Consider the following 24194-nt stretch of genomic DNA (forward strand, 5'->3'; position numbering starts at 1 on the left):
CAGCATTTCATTTGAGACCGACTTGTCAGGCAGCAACCGTTTCCCCCTGTTTTCATATGAAGAGTTTGAGGGTTCTCATGAGCCAGGGTGAGGGATAAGAAAGACTTGAGTGATGTGATTTTTTTTCACAAGGCCACAGCCAGTAAAAGACAGTCTTTTTAGATGAACCTGTATGTTCTTTTTTTGCACCGTACTGCCTACTGCAAAGTGAAAGATTTTCAATAGAGAAGACTTTACTTCTCAGAAAATAAGTAAACATGGGGAATCCTGAAAATGCCCTGTTTCCAGTTTGAAATGAGAGAAGTCAGCTTGTTGCTAATTTCTTTGCTTTGGAGATAAAGAGAAGAAAGTGAGATCGACTCCCTGAAGGAGAATTAATAGCCTCTTCAGTGCCAGATGTGGTGCTTGGTCCAAGGGGCACACAGGTCTTTAAAGCTGTCGGACTGCTTAAAGACACACAGTAAGTAGAGAAACAGAAAGCACAAATTACTATAAGTGATTTGATAGAAATAAGAAGTGTGCTGTATAGGAAGTCATGGGAAGATCTCTTTCAGATAGAAGATATTTCTGAGGTTCTGACATTTTAAAAATTGTTCTCCAGGGGATAAAAAGATGCCACCTATATTGAGGGAAGTGTTCTAGGGAGAAGGAACAGCAGATACAAAGGCCCTGAGGTAGGAAAGGATGAGCAGGGCCGAGTGAGCAAGTAGGGGTGGAGTTGTAAGTGGGGCCTAGAAGAGCCGGGCCCTGACAGCTATGGTGAGGGGTTTGCTTTGCTTGGATGCGTTACTTCCCAGTGTGTGTTTTTAAAAGATCATTCTAGCATGTGGGAGGCTCTTAGGCTGCCATTATGGTAGTCGGGGCATGATAAAGTGGTTTTGTAGTCTGAAGTGGGAAGAAGTGGATGGATATGAGATACAGGCATTTAGTTTTTACAATCCCAGCTTTGTCTCATTTTACATATGGAAAAACAGATTCGATAGTCAGTAATTTTCCGAAGCTCTCACAGCTCATACGTAGTAGGTAATAGGAAGCAACCCCAGGCCGGATTGTTTTCAAAGCTCATACTTTTTCTTGCTGTTCTAAGACCTCCGCATTGAGTCAGCCAGTTCCTTTTATTCTATCAATGTGTATATCAATTTTTATTTAAATATATTTTTTTTTAAGTCTTAGACTTTCTATATTGGCAAAAGTCTTAGAAGTTACCTCAGTCATGTCTTTCCCAGTGCAGGAATTTCTTCTGCAACGCTGACAGGTGCACAGCTCATCTAAATTCATTTTGTCACACAATTTTTAACAGATTTTCCCCCACAGTTCTTTTTTTAAAATCACTTACAGGTGTTCTCCAAGTATATTCCATATTGAATTTCAGTGTCTTTAATCAGTGTTTTAAAAACATAATTAATTGGATGTATACACCACCTCAGTTCTCAAGTGAATATGTATATGTTCTCACTCCCCTTTTGTCTGTGGAAGTTTGCTTTTTATACTAAGGAGCTTGTCATTTTTACCTCTATTCAGTATGTCTAAACACTCAAAACAGTGTCCCTAATTCATATTAAATGTTCAATAAGTTTTGTTAATTGAATGAATTAATCTTTTAGGATTTGTAAGTATGGATTCATAAGGATCATGTTATGTAAACGGTATTTAATGTACTGATAAGGTTGGGATAAGAACAAAGATGAATTACGGCAATCATGGCACAATTTAGATTGTGAGCCTCTCCCTTTGATATTTCACGTTTACAGCCCCGTTCCCTCCCATTGGCACCCTAATGATTCACCGTAGATGCGCTTCAAAATTTTCATCCTCTGCTGTGTACCTGTACTTTCTTTGGCTTATTCTGCATTCTGATCTGTTCCCTTTGTCAGTTTTGTACGGTTAGTCTCACAGTAGCCTTTGTGCATCAGAGCCCTCCCATCAGATTTCCCAAAGGCTGGGTGCATTGGTCCTCATCCTCAGATCAGCTCTTGGTTCCCATCATCAACCCCTAAAAGCCTCTGAAATCTTATCTCCTTGTTTTTTCCCTAAATAATAAGGCATAGGTTGCCAGTATTCCTTGCTCATTGACTTGTGTATCCCCCAGCCCAGTACACACATACACATTTCTCTTCCTCACCATATTGGTTACACCCCCTCCAATGCATATATGACTTCTGGCCCTTATGATAAGTGCTTGGTAACTGTGAATCATGTGCACAAAATGGGGTAAGGAAGAGTTTTAATTGTTGGCAGAGGCCCTTTGGTATCAACGTGCTCATTTTCCTCAGCATCCTTCGGAAAGCTAGCACTGCCCTCACAAGTTAGAGAGTGATAGATATAGGTCTCTGTCTGACGCGGTTCAGTAGCCAACTCTCGGTGGCATGTGTGAGAGACCACTCTTAGCACAAGGGGACACCAGGTATCAGAAACTTGCTGCAAATCCAGTGGACCAAAAAGAAGGGGTGACTGCTGACTTAAACCGATTTTAGTCCAGGGACCATTTCCGTTTTGCTAACTTTATAACTTTGGGTACCTGGAAAAATATTACCTACTAGTAATAACATGATTCTTCTTGTTACTGATGATTTATTGAGAGCATGCTTTGTAGCTAGTAATTCACAGTATCATGTGAATGGCTGAAAGATTTGCAGCCATGTTTTGTGTGCACTGAGTGAAAATATTTACAGAGGAGGATGACCCCCTCCCCATCCACGATGTCAGGCAGGCTACCTGACCTCATTAGGGGGAGTGCAGAAGGAGTAACTTGTCTTTAATTCTGGTGTCACTTTCCAGAGAAATATACATCCTTTAAAAAGTTTACTTGCTCTAGACACTTCCATGCTGCTTCAAACAAAAGACATAAGCGGGCTAAGGATTAAAGACAGCTATGCCTGTCTGCTCAGTTATAATCTGAAGAGACTTTGACTCAAGTGTTGGCTTCCATGTCCGGATGGTGGGGTTTTTGCTTCCTTTTGTTCAGCCTTATAACTCTGGCTGGATCTCCTGAGACAGTTGCAGAGGAAGTAAATACAGGCAGTGGCTGGGAAGGCTGGGTGTAACCATGAGCTGTATTATTAGGATGTTCAGATATAAACAGTAGCAGAAACTCTGCCAAAAACAAAAGGCAATTCCCTCTCCACTGAAAATATGTCCGACTCTATTTTCAGACTAATGGGAACACAACGTGGGTGCAGTTTAGATAGTCACAAGGGGTCCCAGGCTTTGTGACAGGAATGAAAAGTTAACCTGGATGGGTCAGCATTTCTTTTGAGTTAATTCCTCTTTTCCCACGTTCCATATGCACTATTACTCACCAGAACTTTTGGTGTTGAATATTGGTAGTGTCCGTGATCTGGTTGTCATGGAGGTAACATGAACAAAGGACTGAGTTTGTTTTTTAGCTAAAGAGTCATAAATGGAGTCAGAGCCAGAAAGTGGGTTTTGGTAACTTACTCCTCCAAAAGACATGGATTTTTAATGGCAAAGTCTCTGCTTTCCTAATTTCTAGCTACTTACTAAACAAAATCTCAGACTCGTGTTGAACTAGTCCCTCTCCTACCCATCCAGTCGTCTGCCAATCCTGTATTTTGCTAATAGTTCAGAGATTTCATAGGGCAGAACCTGGATAGAGCAGCTCATAATCATTATCTTAATTTTTCTCTTAAATCTCAAATTAGTCATCTCAACACTGTCGTTTCTTTCTATTGTGTCTCCTCATTCTTTTGGTGATCAGAATCTTCTGCCAGGCCTAGTCTCGGAGCTGGCCAGGGAGAGTGTTGATACTACGAAGAACCAGGTCATCATCCATTAATCTAGGAACCTGAGTCTCAGAGGTCACCTTCTGGAAAAGAGACTAACATGAGAACAGATGTGTTACTATGTGTATAGTCAGGGCCTGGCATTTTATTCAGCTCATGGCAAACACTGCAAATGTTTCAAATGGAGCCACGTAGCGTGGCCCTTGAGTTGTCTCGTTGTGGGAGTGAGAAACGATGGAGTTGCTGGAAAAATAAAACTGAGATGAGGGCAAATTTATCTGTCACGTCAGTACTTCTGAAACAGGACAGAAGGAGGAGAGATGTTTCATAATCCAGTTTGTATCTCTGAAACAGCCTTCTTACACAGTAAGCACAGTATTCTTCACACATGAACACGATCTGCTTGGTGTTGCTGGCGCTGTGTCACTGTGTACGGGATGTGGCTGAAAATGCTGATACATGTTTTGACATTCTTTCCACACTCCGTGCTTCAGGAGTTTGTCCTCGGGTTAATGGCATTGACCATGATTGGTAGCATCTGGCCCAGATTACCAGCTCTCCCTCTGCCTAAATCCTTTTCTCTAAACAAGCTTGCTTATCTGTGTCTGCTGCACACTCACTTTTTTTTAATTGCAAGGGGGGATATACATAATGTGACATTTACCACATTTAAGTGTACAGTTTAGTGTCCTTAAGTACATTCATATTGATTGCAACTGTTACATCACCACTATCCATCTCCAGAATGCTTTGATCTTTGCAAACTGAAGCTCTGTACCTGTTAAACAGTAACTCCTCGTTTTCCCCTCCCACTATGCCCTGGCAACCACCATTCTATTTTCTGTCTCTTATGAATTTGACAACAAAAGGTATCTTATGTAAGTGGAGTCACACAGCATTTGTCCTTTTGTGACTGACTTATTTCACTTAGCATAGTGTCTTCAGGGTTCATGTTGTAGCATGTGTCAAGAATTCTCTCCTTATTTTAAGGCTGAATAATATCCCACTGCATGTGTATACCATGTTTTGTCTATCCGTTCATCTGCTGACGGCCATTTGGGTTGTTTTCGCCTTTTATCTGTTGTGAATAGGACTTCTGTGAACATTGGTATACAGGTACCCGTTCGAGTCCCTGCTTTCAGTTCTTTTGGGTCCATACCTGGAAGTGGGATTGCTGGATCGTGTGGTCATTCTGTGCTTCCATTTGGGAGGAATCACCTTACTGTTTTCCGCAGTGGCTGCAGTGTTTTACATTCCCAAGAGCAATGCACGAAGGTCTTGTTTCTCTTCATTCTCACCAACACTTGCTGTTTTCCGTTGTTGTTGGATTTTTTTTTTTAATAGCCACCCTAATGGGTGTGATGTGGTATCTCACTGTGGTTTTGATTTATTTGCATTTCCTTAGTCCATACTCACTTTTGTGCTATTTATGTTTGTAAGAAGCCAGTTCGTATGAGCTTTCCAGGCTACTCCGTCTGCAGACATGTGTTATCTAACACGAACGCTGCCTTCAGTGTCTTCTCTCTTGGTGTGTCCTGCCTCCGCTCGCTCACACATTCTTTCACCTGTTACTCAAGGTCAGATGAAGCTAGTTCCAACCTTTCTCTCAAGACCCATAACTTTGTTTGAAAGGCATCTTAACACCTCAGACTCAACATAGTCAAAGACAATGCATCGCCATCCTCTCCTCTGGATTTCCTGTATCTGTTAAATTGTAGAGTTTTGGTCCCTCTTTCTCTTATTTCTGTGGATTCTGCCCCTTGTACAGCTCACTGACCTGCTGCTGCCTCTGTGTCCAGAGCACCCCCCACCCCCCGCCTGCAGACTCCAGCAGCCTAGGCACCTCCTACCTGGTCTTCGTGTCCCAGATGCCCCACGCTTCCTTCCTCCCCACCATCCCACTTTGTTTCTACGCTTGTAGAGTTATGTTCCTAGTATAATATCGATTTTTTTCCCCATTCCCTTTCTTATATAATTGAGGAGGGGAGGGTCCACTCTTGGTAGAAAATAAAGCTTAGATTCTTTATTGTAGCCATATCTCCTATTTCCTCAGTTTATACTTCTGAACACCTTTGGGCTTTTTGTGCTTCTCAAAAACATCTAAGGAAAAGCCTCTACTCTGCGTTATAAAGGTGTGCTCCGGAACCACTGACTGGACACACACATGCATGTTTTTGGTAAGGGAGCCATGGCTTCCCTCAGATTCTTGAAGGCGTCTGGGCCAGAAAAGGCCATGAGCTCCACCTCTGAAGCCTCCTACCTGCTTTGCCTGTTCTCTTCTTCGTGTGGCTGGAGTGCCCTGCTCTGCCATCTCGCCCTTGAGCATGTGTACCCCTTGGAGGTACCACCAGCTTTGTTAAACTTTTCCCAAATCTCCGAACCAGAAATTATCTTCCTTCATCCTAGGGGCTTCCTTACATCTGTGGGTTTCAGGTACTCAGGTGTTTATTATATTTCACAAACTAATCGGTGTCTCCCAGCCTGTGGTCCACAGTTTGTGGAGTTATTTCACTGAGTCTGGTAATCCATAGACCCATGTGCTTACATACATCTGTCATCCTGGGACATGGAGGCAGATGTAACCTTTGACATTTTAAACAAGGGTTCCTCATACTTGTAAACTGTGGGACCTATTGTGCAAATTGTCGTCAGGATCGGGTCTTAATCCTCTTTCTGACTGTTGCTATACCTTAACACCGTTTCTTTCCTAAAAGTGGGTACTTTATAGAAGCTGACCAGCCAGCTGTGTGGATAGATCAACAAGATAGCTTTAGGAAGACTTCTCATGCTAGATTTCCCCATCCTTTCCTGGTGAGGAAGTCTTTTGACTTACCTGAAATCTTAATATTTTTCAATATTGGTTTTACTTTTAAATGTTTGTAAATGAGTCCTAATTCCGAAGAAGGAGCTGCATCATTGCCAGATTTCCTGAAGTTTTTTTGTATACTTAGAGACAGTCTTTGTAGCACGTGACTGTTAATTAACTGTTAGTGATTGAAAACACAGGCTCCCAGAAGTAGACAGAGCCAAAACAAACAAAAAACATTTCTTTCAGTTCTAGCATTTTGATATTCAAAAAATTGGCACCCACAGTTTCACATTTTAGTTGTTTCATTATGATAATACTTGTTTTCTGAATATTTTTGTCTAAATTAAACAATGACTCTATTTTCCAACAAATTTTCTCCAAAGCTGTTAAATATACTTTGCCAGACTTAATCAATTTGATATTGCTATTAAAAATTGTTTAAACAATTGTTGAATTCTGAGACAAAGTTAAGAACAAGAAGAGACACTGTAGGGGTGGGAAAAGAGTGCTGGACCGAAGTGAGGAAAACTGGGTCCTCACTCTGTCAAGTCTCTTCACCTTCTGTGGCCTCTTTTTTTTTTTTTAAATGGATCTAGTAGAGGGAGGCAGAGTGAATCCTAAAGGTTCTCCCGGATTCTGGTTCTCTGTAAAATCACTGAAGATGATGAATTCAGATTATTCACTAAGTATCTACCATCTACCCTTTGAGGAGACCCATAGAATAAAAGATGGGCTTCTGTTCTCAACAAGCGGACTGTCGTTTGTGCAGATAAAACTACCAGTGCAGTATAATTCACACGCGAAGGTAGCTGTCCCTAAATCTAGCCTCACTGAGGGTGTGCCCTCCTCAGGGAAACTGCAGCATGCCTCCTTGAGGGACAGGAAAAGTTCAAATCTAAGTGATAGGACTTTTCAAACTTGAAAGTACCATGAATTTTAAAATATAGCGAGATGCTTTACAGTTTTAATTCTGATCTCACCTATTTTGTTAAAACTGTTCTTTCCAAAGTCACCATAAACCTCACAGGTGCCCAGTTCAGTAACTTTTTATTTTATTTTTTTTTAATCAGTTTTGACTTCTCAGTGGCAGTTGGCACTGTGGACCTACCTCGTCTTAAATACTCCTACTTAGGTTATTTTCAATTACCCACTGACTATTGCTGTGTTAAAGGAACTAGAGGATTATAATGTTAAGGTGTTTGTGAGTTTCAAAAACTAAAGCATAGATCATACTTCTATTTTGGGGGTATGTTTTTTTCTTTTCGGTTTTATTGAGATATAATTTACATAAAATAAAACTGACCTTAAGTTCACAATTTGATGAGTTTTAACAAATGTTTAACTTGTGTAATCACTACCACAGTCATAATAGGAAAATTTCCATCACCCCCACAGTTCCCTCCTGTCCCCTTGCCATCAGTCTCTTCCTCCAGTCCCTGTTAATCACTAATTTTGCCTTTTCTGCAGTATTGTGTAAAGCAGGTAGTCCTTCTATCTGGCTTTTTTCTTTTAATTTAGCCTAATGATCTTGAGATTCATCTATGTTGTTTGTATCAGTAGTTCATTCCTTCTTATTGTGAGTCTTTTGCATTGAATGGATGCATCACGAATTGTTTATCCATTTAGCCAATCTGGGCTGTTTGTAGTTTGGGCTATCTATCATGAATTAAGCTGCTATGAAAATTCCAGTAAAAGTCTTTGTGTGAAGATATGTTTTGATTTTTCTTGGGTAAATACCACAGTGGGGTTGCTGTGTTATATGTAAGTTTATTTTTGGCTTTATAAGAAAGTGTTAAACTGCTTTCAAAAGTGACTGCTCTATATAGCATTCCCCCAGCAGTGTATCAGTGTGTCAGTTTCTCCATCTTTGTCAACACTTGGAATTAGCAGTTTTTAGTTTTAACGATCCAACGGATGTAGACTGTTATTTCCTTGTGTTTTTAATTTACTTTTTCCTGATGATTAATGATGTTGAGCATCTTTTCCTGTGTTTATTTGCCATTCATATATCTTCTTTGATGAAATGTTCAAGTCTTTTGCCTATTTAAAAAGCATGTTGTTTGTCTTACGGCATCGTGAGAGATTTTTTGTTATTGTTGGTTTATATTTTAATATTCTAAGTTACCAATCCTTCAGCAGATAAATGTTTTATAAATACTTTTCTCCCAGTCTGTGATTTGCCTTTTCATTTTCTTGACAATGTCTTTTGAGGAGCAGATTTTTTTTCTTATTTTGATGAAGTCACATTTATCAGTTCTGTCATGCTTTCCTTTATGTATGCCAGGAAATCTTTGCCTAGTTAAACCTAAAGTCACAAAAAACATTCCCCTATGTTTTCTTCTAGAAGTTTTGTTGTTTTAGCTTGAACATTTTGATATTTTGAGTTTGTTTTTATAGATGATACAAAGTTTGAGATTTGGGGTAGATTTTTATTTGTTTTCATATGAACACCCAATTATTGGAACATCATTTCTTCAAAAAACTATTCTTTTCCTCATTGGAATACCTAGACATCTTTGTCAAATATGAATAGGTCATATTTGTGAAGGTCTATTTGTGGATTCTCTCTTGTTCTGTTGATCTGTATTCCTCTCATTATACCAGTACCACACTGACTTTATTAATATGGCTTTTATAGTAAATCTTGAAATCGAGTAGTGTTGAATTCAGGAGAATTAACAATTTAACAGGATTGAGTTTTCTGAGCTATGAACATGGTGCCTCTATTTAAGCCTGCTTTAATTCTTCTCAGTAGTGTTTTGCGGTTCTTAGAGTACAAGTCTGCTCATATTTTCTTAAATTTATGCCTAATTTTATTTTTTGATGCTATTGTAAATGGTATTACTTTTGATTTTAATTGTTAACTGTTCACTGCTAGTACATAGAATTAGTGTTGATTTTTTTGTATGTTGACTTTCTGTCCCATAGCTTTGCTAAACTCATTTATGCTAGTAGTATTTTTGTAGATTCCTTAGGATTTTCTACATAGACAGTCATGCCACCTATGAGTAAAGTAGTAAAACTACTTCTTTTCCAGATCTTTGCGTTTTGTTTCTTTTTCTGCTTTACTGCATTGGCTACAGCCTCTGCTACAATATTGAATAAAAGTGATGAGAGTGGACATTCTTGCCTTGTTTTTTGATCTCAGAGTGAAAGCATTGAGTCATTTAGTCTTTAACCATCAAGTATGATGTTAACTGTAGGGTTTTTTTTTTTAATAGATTCCCTTTATAGGTTGAGGAATTTCCTGTTTCCTGTGTTCTATGAGTTTTATTATGGACACATGGTGAATTTTGCCAAATTCTTTTCTGCATCTCTTGATAATCATCAGTTTGTGGTGGGTCTTGGACTGTTAATAAATTGATTCTCAAATGTTAAGCCATGTTTCAAATGTTACTGCGGTAAACTTGGTCATGAAAGGTTTATCATTTTTCTGTATTGCTGGATTCAGTTTCTTAGTTTTGTTTAGGATTTTTGCTACTATGTTTCTGAGGATATTGATTTATGGTTTTCTTAATGTCTTTGTTTTAGTGTCAGGGTGATGCTAGGCTCATAAAATGAGCTATTTGTTGTTCCTTCTTTGTTTTCTGTTAAGAATTTGTGTAAAATTGCTGTTATTTCTTTGTTAAGTATCTAGTGACATTCACATCTAAAGCCATCTGAGCCTGGAGTTTGCCTTATAGGAAGGGTTTCAACTATGAATCCAATGTCTTTAATAGACTAGAGATGTTTAGATTATGTGTATCTTGTTGAATGAGTTTGGGTAGTTTGTGTCTCTTATGGAATATTTCCACTTCGTCTAATTTGTTGTATTTATTCTTCATAATATTTCTGTATTATCCTTTTCAGTGTCTGTAGGATCTGTAATGATGTTCCCCTCTAATTCCTGGTACTGGTATTTTATAGCTTGGAATTCTTTTTCTTGGTCAGTCTATTAGTTTTACTGGTATCATTGGTCTTTTTAAGGAGCCAGCTTTTGAGCTTATTAATTTATTGTTTTTCTTACTTCTATTTCATTGATTTCTGCTCTGTTTTATCATATTCATTTTGGGTTAATTTGCTCTCTTTCTAGGTTCTTAAGGTGGAAGCCTAGATCATTAAATTGAGACCTTTCTTTTCTAATATAGGCATTTAATATTATAAATTTGCTATAAGCATTCTTTTAGCTGTATCTCACAAATTTTTACATTTGGTGTTTTTATTTTTATTCAGTTTGAAGTATTTTCCAATATTTTATGTTTCCTTAAGATTTCTTTCTTGAGTCATGGATTCTTTTAGAAGTTTTTAAAAAAATTTTTCAATATTTGGGAGTTTCCCGGCTATCTTTTTGTTTTGGTTTCTAATTTGATAATCTGGTAGTCAAAGCGTACTTAATATGATTTTAATCTTCAGATCTGAGACTTGTATTATACTGTAGAATGTGGTCCATCTTGGTGAACATACCATGTGCACTAAAAAGAATGTGTATTCTGCTATTGTTGGGTGAAGTGCTCAGTATTTGCTGGCTAAATCAAATTGATTGATAATGTTTTTCAAGTTTTTTCATGATAGTTTTAAAAATTATATTATTTTTGGTGGTGGAGTAGTTAGGTTTACTTAATTATTTTTAGAGGAGGTACTGGGGATTGAACCTAGGACCTTGTGTGTGCTAAGTGGTTGCTGTACTAATAAAAATTATATTATTTTTAAACTAATAAAAGTAGGTTATGTTTAGATGGTTGGGAGTTGTGATGGCTAAATTTAAAAAAATATTTCAGAGGGCTGTGTTTGCTTTTTAATATGCTTTAGAGTCACATAGATTTGTGTTCCGTTGCCAGTCCTGCAATTTATTATCTTAGCAACTCCTCTGGGCCTAGTTAGTCTTTGGATAGAGATAATACAGACTCCTCAGAGCTAGTGTGAGGATTAAATGAGGTAATATACATAGAATTCTTGATCTAATACCCAGTGTTAGTAATTCTTGAATAACTAGGAATTATTTTTGCATTTTTCTGGCTTGCAAACTCAGCTGTCAAATATCTATTTTAGTGTTTGATTCATTTCGCTGGTTAACTTATTTTTCTTTTTTATATCACCTTTGGCCTGCACCATGATGTTCCTCTTTGCTTTTATATGCCTAAATTTTATTGACAGTCTCTTTAAAGCCTTAATTGAGTATAGGTTGACTTGGTTTTCTGAAAAAAAAAAATTGTTCTGACATTGTGTTACCTGCTTGGCAATAAAGTATTAGAGGAAAACATAGGCGTGCTGGTGCAGTAGACATACCTGCAGGAGCTATAGAACCATCCCATGTTACTTCACTGTCTGAAATTCATTCTGTTTTTCTTCTCCTTCAGATAAACCGAGAAAGCTGGTGTACCATTGAGCCGTGCCCTGATGCAGCATCTCTTTTGGCTCCCACGCAGAGCCCAGGTACGCAGGGATTTTCCAACTTCCGGTTTGTTTGAATAACTGCATCCAAACTGTCCATTTTCTAGAGCCACAGTCCCATTCTAATAACAGGTTGTTTGATTTGGAGATCTGTCCTTCCTTAGCATGTTAATGGGGTAAATCACAAGAAAGGGGTGTATGTGATTTGAGTCGGCAGGCGTTTTGTCTCACAGTTGAAAATGAACACGTGTAATATAATTACCTAAGCTCCATTTTAGTGGTAAGTTTTCACGTGTGGCTTTATGATTTATTAATCCACCTGTGAAGGCATACGTCCTTTGCATATATGTACAGGTGATAAAGTTTTCTTAGTATGACAAAGCTATAAATATGTATTATTAAGGACTAAACTTGTGGCTCTCAATTTTGGCTGTTCATTGAAATTATCTGGGGAGCTTTAAAATATACTGAACTGTGAATCCTCCCCCTAGAGATTGTGATTTAACTGACCTGGGGTGTGACCTGGGCATCAGAATCTTTTAAAGCTCCTTTGGTTCCTCTGCGGTGTAGCCAAGATTGAGAACCATAATCTTTGGAAGTATTGTCAGCAATTGAGTCTTTCCTTAAGTACCCATGAGGTATTAGTAACATCAGATGAGGGTAAAATGCTCTTAATACCTTGCTTGTTAATGACACAGCACATAATTTGTGGTTGGTTAGGAGTCCTAACTTTTTACCCAAGTTTAGCCACTAATTCACTATGATGTAAGGGCCGTTCCCTAATGTCTGTGTGCTCTGTTGTCTCCCACCCCTGGAGCATTACTGGCCTTCCCTGAGGCAGCAGGGAGTTGGGGGAGTGGTCCCAGTGACACAGCGAGCAACGTAGGTTGTCCCTGAACTGCTACGTGGACACTGGTGGTTTCTGGGCTCTTGAGTTAATGCTTTACCCAACAGAACCTCTGTGAACTTGCCCGGTTTTTACAGACTTGCTCTAAGAATTGCTGAGCCCTTGTTCACTAGCCTTTTAGAAACAGTTTGGCTGTGGATGTCCTGCAGTAGTAGTAAATTTTAAGACAAAAGGTTCAAATCCTCTACCTCCAGAGAAGTTTCCTACTGATTCTCAACCAAAGGAAGTGTTGGATGCAAACACGAAAAAGAGATGTTTTTTTCCCCCCTATTTTTCTGTCATATGGAGAAAGAGGTAAAGGAATTATGCTGTAGTTGTGTTTAGGGTCTGCGAATATTATAAGATTGACCCTGTTCACAGATTTAACTGACACTTCTTCTCGTCTAGTCCCCTAGAATCTTCTACTTGAAAGTTTACTACTTACCATGTTTTGGTTCCTTAAGCTGTATGAGGGTTTTTCTGAAAGTGTAATGACTCCCAGCCGCTTAAGCAGTGAAATTGTCTGCCATGTAAAGGTTAAATGAGGTTGCCTCACAATTTGAATATTCATAGGAAGTTTCTCCACATACTGCAGTTTATTTTACTCATTTAAAGAAATGAATTTTGAACCCCTGTGTTTTTTCCCCAGGGCATAATCTTGAATTCTGTTGACCTCCTCCATACCCCAGCCCCAGAAGACTTTGGTCTTTTTAGGGTGGTTCTTTTTAAACCTCAGTTTAGCAGACAGAATCCAAGATCTTGACGCTTCTAAACTTCAGACCTGAGATTGTGATTTTTAGGCATAGGTTTTGTTGTTGGGGTTTGTTTGTTTGTTTGTTTGATTTATTTAGGTGAATTCTAGGTACTTTCAGTCTTGCAGGTTTCTTTTACTTTTAAGCATAGCTCAAGAGAGCACTATAGACTAAATAAGATAATAACTTTTAAAATCACTTTGCATACTTTTCAATTCTGGATGAACACACACCTATTTAAATACAAATAAGTACAGATGCATTATGATTAGCATGGCTCAGCAAAGCCCAGTGAGCGTGCTGCTGGTAAGTTTTCCTACCCTTCCTCAACTGTAATTTGTTTGCATATATACAATTTAAACCCAAATAACTAGATAGCACTTTAAAAGTGCACATGTTGCTAACTTTTAAAAAGCAAGTGGCTCAGAACACAGAAGTCAGACAGATTTATATATGGGCCATAAAATGGGACTGGCCCACCTCAAGGTGTAGTGTCCTTACTGGATACTTGTCAGATCACACGTTAGGTTAATGAAGCCTTAACTCCATTAGGCATGTTTATCACATGCCTGCCGTGTGCTGAGGGACAGAGTTCTGGTTACTATATGTATAAACCCTTTCTAACTGTCATTACAACTATTTTAGGGGAGGTGTGAATCACCCCATTTCACTGCTATGGAAATGGAGACTTAGAGGGTCAGATTACTTTTGCCTGGGATCCTTTTGCTATAAGTAGTCAGATCTAGATTTAAGCCACATCAGTCTAACTCTAAAACCAGTGATTGTTGTTCCTGTTTGTATTTTTGATTGCTGCTCCACTTTATTCATTAGGAAGGGGGCACATAGGAAGAAGGAAACATTGCATTCACTTTGGAAACTTGCTGACACGTCTGACATGGGATGTAGATTACCTTTGCCTTAGGACCCCCCCCCCCTTCCATATGTGGGAGTTTTATAATGGCTTAAGGTCCTTTTCTCTCCCTTATTCCTTGTTTTCCTACTCTCCCCTGCACCCCAGCTCAACAGTCCACATTGTGTCACAGCAGCAAACTCCCATCCCGTTCTTGGTTTGTGGTCCCTTGGAGTGCTGGCTTGGATTTATTTTCTGGGTGAGGTATTCCTCCCAGGGCTGAGTCTGGATCTTCCCTGTGAATTTTCCATTAGAATGTCTTGAGCTACTCTGTTTTCCAGTCTGGAATTTGGACGTGGTCTATTTGACTGCCAGCTGGACGGCTAGCAGCTCAGCATAGTTGCTGTGACAGCCCTTTCTTTTCTTGGCCAGCCCCCCTGTTTTCCCCTCAACCACGGAGTGGAGTTTTTGATTTTTCCAAGTGGGGAAACAGAGGGGGAACAAGTAGAAAAATCACACCCACCAACTCCACCTAAGTTAGTACATAGTCTGAAATGTGGAAAAAAAACCCTCCAGAATACCCATGCGTTCCAGTCTTTTAAAGGAAGGGTTATTCCATTGAACTAACACACTCAGAAGGAGTTTGAACCAAGGTTGAAATAGACTAAGGTCACTTTTTTCTTTAACTGGAACATTTTCAAGGTAATATGTTGGCCCTGCCTCGATTCCTGCAGCATCCTTCATGTACTTCTGTGTCGAAAGTAACCTCTTAATATGTTCATTTCTACTACAAGATTGTAAACTCCACCCAACCTCAGCACACACACCAACATTAAACGTCTCTTTTTATTTGGACAATCCCTAGTATCTAGTCAAATGCCTAACTAATAGAAAAGGTGGTTTTTTGTTTGGGAGGGGTAATTTGTTTGTTTGTTTTTAATGGAGGTACTGGGGATTGAAGTCAGGACCTTGTGCATTCTAAGCATATATTCTACCACTGAGTTATCCCCCCCAAAAGAGGTAGTTTCATTGACAGGTGATTCATGACCTGTATCAATGCAGTGCCTCTTTGATTCTTCCTTTAAAATTCCTGGCTACTACAGGGCAAATAATTTTTTTTATTAATAATCACACACACACACACACTCTCTCTCTGTCTCTCTCTCTGTCTCTCTCTGTCTCTCTCTGTCTCTCTCTGTCTCTCTCTGTCTCTCTCTCTCTCTCTCTCACTCTCTCACTCTCTCTGCCTTAGCATAGATTCTAAGAATTTGGAGATATTAGGGGTCATCTAGTCCAATCTCCACTTCCTCCTTCTGTGTAGACAACTTTTTCAAAACCTCTTGCCACACCCACTCAGCCTCTGCTCCAGCCCTCAGCCCTTCTGGTGAACTGACTCATGACTTTATGAGGCTGCCAGCCCATTGCCCAGAGGCCCTGTTGTAGTGAAGCTTCCACTCTTCAGGCTTCATTCTCCCTCTCGAACCTCACAGAGCAGATCTGCAGCTGCCCTCAGACACGTTTTCTTGAAGCACCTCGCCTCTGCCACCTGAATGTATCTCAGGTGTTTCCACTGAGGTGGCTTCATTACCATGCGTGCATTTTTGTCAGTCACTGTATTTAGTTTATTTAGGGACAAACAGAATCATATAGGTGCAGTGTATCTGGCACATGCTGGTTGGACTATCCCCATTTTGGACTTGAGTACACCGTCTATTAATAGACCCTAAAGCTGTTAGTGGTTTTGTTTGCTTTGCCATCTCCTTGTATTGTCAGCTCCTCTTGAATTTGCTTTCAACCAAAACCTCTACTAGGTAGCCAGGTTATCTACTCTATCCCTCACCACCTAGTATCACCTGAGGATTTGATAAGCATACCTGTATGTTTTTCCAGATCACACATTAAAATGCTAAGTGAAAATGCTTTGCTCTTCAAAACTTCTTGAGGAAGGTTGATATCTTTCTTGGTTTCACTATGTCTGTTGCTATTAGATGACATGTCCCTTTTTACAGAGTTAAAGGAGAAAATGTGTTAAATACTTTGCTAATTTAAATATACTAAGTCTTTGAATCCCTTGGTGTACCAGTGTGATCTTTCTGTCAAGGCCCCCTGTGTCTGGTTCATCAGAGTCTGTATCCTAGTTGTTGAACTGAAAACAGATTCTGGATGGTACATTTTTCTTCACATTATTCCTTCAATGTCAGATCTATTTAAGGTAGAAATTAAATAATTGCACTTCTGTTGTTACTTGATAGAACCTGTAAGTTTAATACACGGCTCTGTTTATTAGTTATGCTCCCTCCCTCTTTGTCTTTTATCTCACTATTTTGATAAAGTAACAGGTTTCCAGAAAGAACTTAAGTTTCAAAACAGAAATTGTTCACAAAGTCTATCACATAGTTTCCTAATAAAGAGCTTGTGGTTTTTGTAGCAAAAGAAAAAAAAAAATTCTCTAGCTACCAGGAAGAAAATATTACCCTCTAAACACCTAAATGTAGGTGGAATTATGGTTCTGTATCATCATTTTATCTTTTCTACCTATGATTTGTGTTATAAACTCATGGTTATCCTGTAGTAACTGTAGCAGAAAATTAAGAGTACTGATTTGAAAGCTAACTAATTTGATTGTTTCCTAAAGCTTCTTAATATTAGAAGGGAGGGAGGGGTGAAGGGGTTGGTTGATTTAAAGGGCTGATTGTGGAAATGAAAAGAAACTGAATTTTTTAAAGCAGCGGTTGAATAAATCTTTTTCAGACTGTGAAAGCTTCCTGGATGTTGGACTGGGCAGAGAGTGTGCCTCAAAACAAGGTGTACTTAAAAGAGAATCTGGGAGTGAGTCTGACCTCTTTCACTCACCCGGTGAAGAAGTGGACAGCCTTATCTTCTCCAAGGTACTGTTTGCCTCAGGATGTGACTCCTGCCAGTAAACTGTGACTCCTCTGAGTCTTCCAGCGCTTCTCTCCAGCTCTTATGTGATCTTACAGGAGTGTAAATGCTCCCTTTCAGAGAATGAAGCTCCAGGTTGCTGGGCTTTAAAAAAAAGGCATTGGCCGTTTTATTTTCTGTAGAATCATGGCTGCTGACATGCAGGTTTTGAAGCTCACATTGGAGCCTAAAGAAATGGAAGTTCCTGAATTAAATCAGATGATGGTGACTACTTCTCAGTGGGCAGAAAGAGACCACAGCTCAGACTGTATGACGTGATGTGTGTAAACTAACTGTAGAGTCATTTCTGATTAATGTGTTTCGGCCTGGAGCTCAGCGCTGAGCCTGATGACGTCACCCCTCCTCATCAAGTCTGCTTAATTGGAACTCTCCACATCTCCGCTCAGGAACCCAAGCTTTCTCCCTAGTGAAAAGCCAAGCCCATCCACATGAATCACCTTGTGTTTTCATACGATTTGAGTCTGTGAGGGGTTGGGGGATGCAGGCGGTTTGCTTTCTCTTGCTTACGTTTGTATCTAGTTGCAGCAAGGTTGGATTTGTCTCCTAAGAGTAGCAGAGGGCTTTCCCACGGCAGGCTCAGCAGATGGTACTCAGTCATGTGCCACGAGTGGTTGTCTTCCTAGAGAGCTGGTGAGGAGGCAGAGACATGGCAGCTGTGAAGACGCCCGTATGAGGCTTCACGATGGCTTTGGAGAGAGCGTTTGCATTAGTGGCTGAATTAGGGTCTCCAGGGCAGCATGGTGATGCTGGGTTTGCAAGTTCCGCTCGAAGAGTGGAAGCTTAGGGTTCTGGGATCCTGGTCTGAAATGTATTTAAGCCCCTGTGAATGCACCTTCAGACGCTTCCCTTTCATTTTTGCCTGGCGGCGCTCGTGTGCCTGCTTGGCCTCCCTGAGCCCGTCTCCGCCGTGTCCTTCCCCTGGGGCTCGTGGTCTTGCACAGGCCCTTGGGAAGACCCCTGAGCTCCAGCAGTCCTCTCATTACTGCTCACAGTGAGCCGACTTGAGGGATTCTGTCAAGTGAAAACTTCACACACTTGAAAGATCTGTTCTTCTCTGAAGTTACTAAAGGAGAGGGACACCAATATGATTTTTTTTAACCAACAGAATTTAGGTAATTTTCACTGTGATTTTGAGGTTTTCATTGTAAGGACTTCTAAAGCAGCTGCCTCCCCCCAAGGGGATTGCCATTCTGAAGATGCGTGTCTCTAAAACTGTATTGCTTTTGTCTGAGATAGTATCTCGAAATTCCAACCTTAAAATGGAATCATTGATAATCACTGAAACTGGGTCATGGAGATGTGAAGCTTTGTATATATATATATATATATATATATATATATATATATATATATATATATATATATATATATATATATATGTATGTATGTATGTATGAAAGTTTTCTCAGAAGTTTCTTGCAAATTGGAAAGTCTCCATTAAGAAATAGTTGCTCGAACCTCCTAGGTGCATAACAGCTTTCCCTGGGTGTTACTGTCTCTCAGAATGGTAGTTATTTCTGGTCACTAAATTGAATGATTTTCCTAGATGTGGAGAATTAGAATTTCCTATATTTTGCCTAGTTATTCAAACTGGCGAGAGCATCTAGGAGATTGTTCACACAAATGGCCGGTGGTACATTTAGCAGTTTCTTCGGGATGACTGGACAGATACAATTTTTAAAAGTTGAAACATACCCCAGAGTTAACGTTTACCTACATTTTGCAGTGGAGTGCCTCAGGAAGTCCAGAAGTGGTGGCTGCACTTTGACCTCTTCGTGTACACACGAGTGTCTGGTGGCCTGGGACGAGATGTGGAGGGTCCTTACACTCCAGCTGTCTGTGACCAGGAGAGGTTTTGCACTAGTGTTTTTCTGTAGCATTCACAAAACCAGGGGTTCACGTGTGCAAGGAAAGGGAGAGGCAGGCTAGTATTTACAAAGTGCGTACTATACACGAGACACTGAACAGAATCTTTTACCTGTGTGATCTCATTTCATGCTCCTAGCAGCCCTGCAGGGGCTGAGCACACAGAGGCTCTGATTCGTAAAGAAGTTTACTCAGAATTACTTAGCTGGTAAGTAGCAGAATTGAGATTTGTACCTAGGCCCAACTCTAAAATATGTTCATTTTCTGTTATTTGGCTCTCATTCTCCAAGCACCTGCTTTAATAACCAGTGCTTTTATATAGAAGCCTTGGCATGGCAGACAGGCCAGCAGCTACTTCCTTAAAAGCCTTCCTCTGTGGTCATCTGCACAACGTGTGCTGTGAAACATCAGACTGTCCCAGGGTTTCTTCCCAGGCTCTGGCCCTCCCACTCTCCCTTCTCTAAAAAGTAATCTGTAGGCAAGGCATTGCGACATCCTTTTCTGTGAACCGTAAGTGGTGCGTTAGGTCACTTCCTCCTGCAGCCGCTTGTGTGACTCTGGCCTTACAGAGCTCTCTTGAACAGCCTGCAGTGTATGTCAGAACTTTCCACCTTAAGCTTATGTTTCCATTCAGTATGCCTGCCTCCTGGCAAGTATGACTCTTCGGTGAGTGTTAGGAGCTCCATGTTTATTCTTATGAATATTTGCTGGTTCCTAAGGTCTTTCTATTCTGTAGATAAACAGCATAAAATTTAAATTTTGTTTTTAAAGTGAGAAGAAATCCTAGAATTCTCTTCAACATTAGCTAAGAAAGAATGAATATAAAATACACAGTCTGGGCCACGCTGTTATCTAAAAGGATGATTGAAGTCAACAGAAAATACTAAGAGTTGCTGCATCTTTTCCCAAAGATAAAATGAAACTCTTAAATCTTGTTTTTTTCTCCAAGTTATAAGACATATCTACAGTTGATTAAGAAAATCAAAGTAAGTCCCCTAAGATGCTAACCCTTAAAGGAAAGTCCTCTATTTTATATGTGGTGGTTTGCTCTCAAGTACTTGATCACCAAGTCAAAAATTTTACCTTTTATTTTTAACCTTTTAGAGATAAAAGTAAATATATTTACAGAATCCAAATTAGAAAAACTATAATCACTTGTGCACAGTTACTGAAATTATTATGATTTCAGAACTGTGAAACAAGCATAATGCTTGCTATCAGATATTTAAGATACTTAAAATATTGCACATAAATAGATTAAGTGATTGGCATATATTAGGTGTTTAAAATGTCAGCTTTTATTTTCAAGGCATGTGGCAGAGTGCCTTGTGTATAATATAATAGATAATAATTTATAAATATTTGGTGAATAAATGAATGAAAATTAAAGGACTAGTATTTTGGCAATATAAAGCATGACTCCTTCCAGTGTAGTAATAAGATATAAAGTGTAGCTGTTTCTACATATCTTTTTATATAAGTGTATGTAATGTTTAAACCTCTCTTTATACATATATATATATCATACCTATATGGTGTGTGGGTATATATATATCATACCTATATGGTATAATAACTCTGGTTAAGAAGGCCAATCGGGCATTTTTTTCCCTACAACACTTTATTTAAAAAATTCTGAAACAGAAAAGTTGGAAGAATTGTGCAGTGAACACCCACCATTGAGATTCTGCAATTAACTTTTTATCGTATTTACTTTCTTACTTAATTATGCATCTGTCCTCATTCTTTCCACCCACCAGTCCATCTAATTTCTTTGATACATTTCAAAATAAGTTACAGATATCAGTACACTTGACCCCTAAATACTTAGAATTCAGTATTTATTTATAACATTTTTTGTTTTTTATAAAATTTACATGCAAAGAAGTGCACAGTCTCAAGGCTACCATTGAATGACTTTTCCCCCAGCTTTACTGAATTATAATTGACGAATGAAAATCACATATATATATATATGAAGTGTATGGTTTGATGTTTTGACATACGTTGTTAAGTAATTACCACGATCCCGCTAACATATCTGTGACCTCACATAATTACCTTTTTTTGCGTGTGGTGAGAACACTTGAGGTTTACTTTCGTAGCAGATTTCATGTACCCATTATTATTACCTGTAATCACCATGGTGTACATTAGGTCTCCAGGACTTAGTCATCTCATAACTGAAAGTATATTCCCTTTGACTAACATCTTCCCATTTCCCCCACCCCTCCAGCCCCTGCAAACAGCCATTCTACTCCATATTACTTTCCATCTGACATGATTAGATTTCCCATTTCAGTGAGATAATGCAGTATTTGTCTTTCTGTGTCTGGCTTATTTCACTTAGCATGGTGCCCTCAAGGTCCATCCATGTTGTTACAAATGGCAACATTTCCTTCTTTTTTAAGGCTGAGTGATTCTTTATCCATTCATCTGTCCGTGGACACTTAGAGTATTTCCATATCTTGGCTACTGTGAATAATACTGCTTTGAACATAGGAGTGCAAATACCTCTTTAAGATAGTTAGTTCTGCCTTTAATTTTTTTTGAGGAACCTCCATACTGTCTCCCATAACAGCTGTACTTCAGTGACTTTTGATAAATGCATCCATCCATCTTTGTAACCCAAACCCTCATAAGAAAGTATCACTTTGGAAAGTTTCCTCATGCCCCTTCCCATTCTGTCTCCTCCAAACCCCTGGAGGCAACAACTGTTCTAAGTCTTTTCTTCCACAGGTTAGTTTTTTTCTATTTCAGAACTTCCTATAAATGGAATAGAAATATTATAATTTCTTTTGGATAAGTACACAGGAGTCATATAGTAGGTATAGGTTTAGTTTCATTAGGAGTTTTTGCCAGACCTTTTTCCAAGTGGTTGTGCCATTTTCATTCTTGCCAGCAATGAATGAGAATTCTAGTTGCACCACATCCTTACCAACAAGTGTAATTGTTTTGTTTTGCTTTAACTTCGGCGTTTCTGGTGTGCGTGTAGTGATACCTCATTATGATTCTGATTCGCTTTTCCTTGACGACTGCTGATTATATTAAACACATTTCATGTGTTTATTGGGCACTTGTTTATCTTCTTTTATGGAGTGTCTGTTCAGATCTTCTGCCCATTAAAAAAGCTGATCTGTTGTTGAGAAGTAGGAGTTCTATATATATATCCTGGATACCAGTTCTTTGTTAGATTTATGTTTTGCAAATATTTTCTCTCAGTCTGTGGCTGCCTATTCACTTTCATAATGGTGTCTTGATGAACTGAATTTTAAAAATTTTGATAAAGTGTAATTTATTAGTTTTTTATGGTTATTGCTGTCTGTATCCTGTCCTGTTACTGATTTGTCTGCCCCCAGTTGCAATAATAGCTTTGGAGTTTTTAGCAATAGGATTGAATCCTAGCTGTACTTAGAATCACCTGGAGAGCTTGAAGAAGAAGAAAGGAAAAGACAAAAAGAAAAAAAGACTGACCCTTACCCCAGAGCAGTTAACTCAGAAATTTGGGCTTATTATGTAACCTTATTGAGCGTCAGTTTTCTCACCTGTAGAATGGGAATAAGAATAGCTACTAAATCAAACAGTTGTGAGGAGTAAAAGAAGTCCTACATCTAAATCATTTAGTATGGAGCCCCACATATGATGTGTATTTACTAAATAATTATTATTGAAATTTATATAGTAGTTATATTGTACATATATTTAATAGTTTCTTAAGCTGTATATACACAGAGTCATCATTTAATTTAGACTTTTACATTAACTTTTCTTTATATAATTAGTTTGTAATTTCACTCTCCCTAGTTTATTTGAGCTTAAATTAAACGAAACCGAAGTATTCCTGGGCTGCTGGGTCAGCTTAGCCCCTGCTCTTGAAGCTGGAACTGTCTGTGTAAGGCTGGTGTTAGAAAGATCAGCCACCCTCATACCTTTGTAGTGCTCAGAGGGCGTTCTCTTCAACGCCTAATGGGTTTTGCTAGCCTGATAACCACGTGCAGATTTTCACGATTATATAAACCCCAAGGAAAAAGAAGCTGATGGTAGAGAGGATAGGTATCTTGTGTGCTCCCATCCTCTCCTGTGCAGGAGGAAAACCAGTTATGAAAACTCAAGGGGGAAGGATTCGTGGGTCAGTCTCAGGTACAGACTCAGTCTTTGTTTCCCCAGCACGCTTGCTCTCTCGTGAGCAGACACATCTCCCACCCATGCCTTCTCTCCTATTTCTGCCTTTTTAAAATCTCTTCTACTTTTCTGCCCTTAAACCAGTCTTAATACTCATCTTAAGAAAACAAAAAGCACCTTGTATTTAGCAGACAGTTGTGTTTGGGCCATTTACTTATAAGAATGAAAAAATTACATATATGTATATTGACTTTCAGGGGCTCGCAACATTATTCCGAATTGTCTGGCAGAATGGGATCAATTTAACTAACACATTTGACTTACATGGAGTAAAAACTAAGTTTTTAAAACTGTGTTAAACTGATCCCATGGCATCATTCCTCCAACTGGTGATAATTTCCTAAGTCTTGAAAGTCATTTAATTAGCAAACATTTTAAGAGAGAAGTCCTTTCTAAAGAAAGACTGACACAAAACTCAAAAACCCTTAAGAGGGTCTTCAAATGTCAGGCATGGAACATTTCATTTCATGTCAGAAGCCACAATTTTTTCACCTTCTTACATTTATAGATGGAAAAACGGCATCCCCCAAATCTGGTACTTTTTTTGAGGAGGGAGGATAATGGTAGAAGTAATAGTTTTCATACCTGTTATTTGGCAGGTATCTGTAAGAACTTTAGTACTAATGAATTCAGGGATTGGAAAGGGAATATTGCCCCCTAAAAAACAACAAAAAAAACCCCAAAAGTTTTAGAAACCCTGCTTTTCTTCTTTCCTCTATTATCCATAATTTAAATAGACAGTATCTTTCAAAAGACCTTGTATCGGTTTCTAACTTCTTTAGGTCTACAGATC

General features: G+C 39.0%; 1 protein-coding gene across 16 annotated transcripts in view; it reads left to right on the forward strand.

Moving 5' to 3' along the window:
• Nucleotides 1–24194, forward strand: part of AKAP13 (A-kinase anchoring protein 13) — a 291739-nt gene that overhangs the window by 188518 nt on the left and 79027 nt on the right. For all 16 annotated transcript variants that reach the window (XM_031440520.2, XM_064480556.1, XM_031440522.2 and 13 more), the window contains 2 exons: nt 11889–11964; nt 17162–17298. In XM_031440520.2, coding sequence (XP_031296380.2) covers nt 11889–11964; nt 17162–17298 — 213 coding nt within the window. The remainder of the gene's footprint in view (nt 1–11888; nt 11965–17161; nt 17299–24194) is intronic.

The sequence above is a fragment of the Camelus dromedarius genome, chromosome 29 (assembly GCF_036321535.1).
Source record: "Camelus dromedarius isolate mCamDro1 chromosome 29, mCamDro1.pat, whole genome shotgun sequence".
NCBI classification, from domain to species: domain Eukaryota; kingdom Metazoa; phylum Chordata; class Mammalia; order Artiodactyla; family Camelidae; genus Camelus; species Camelus dromedarius.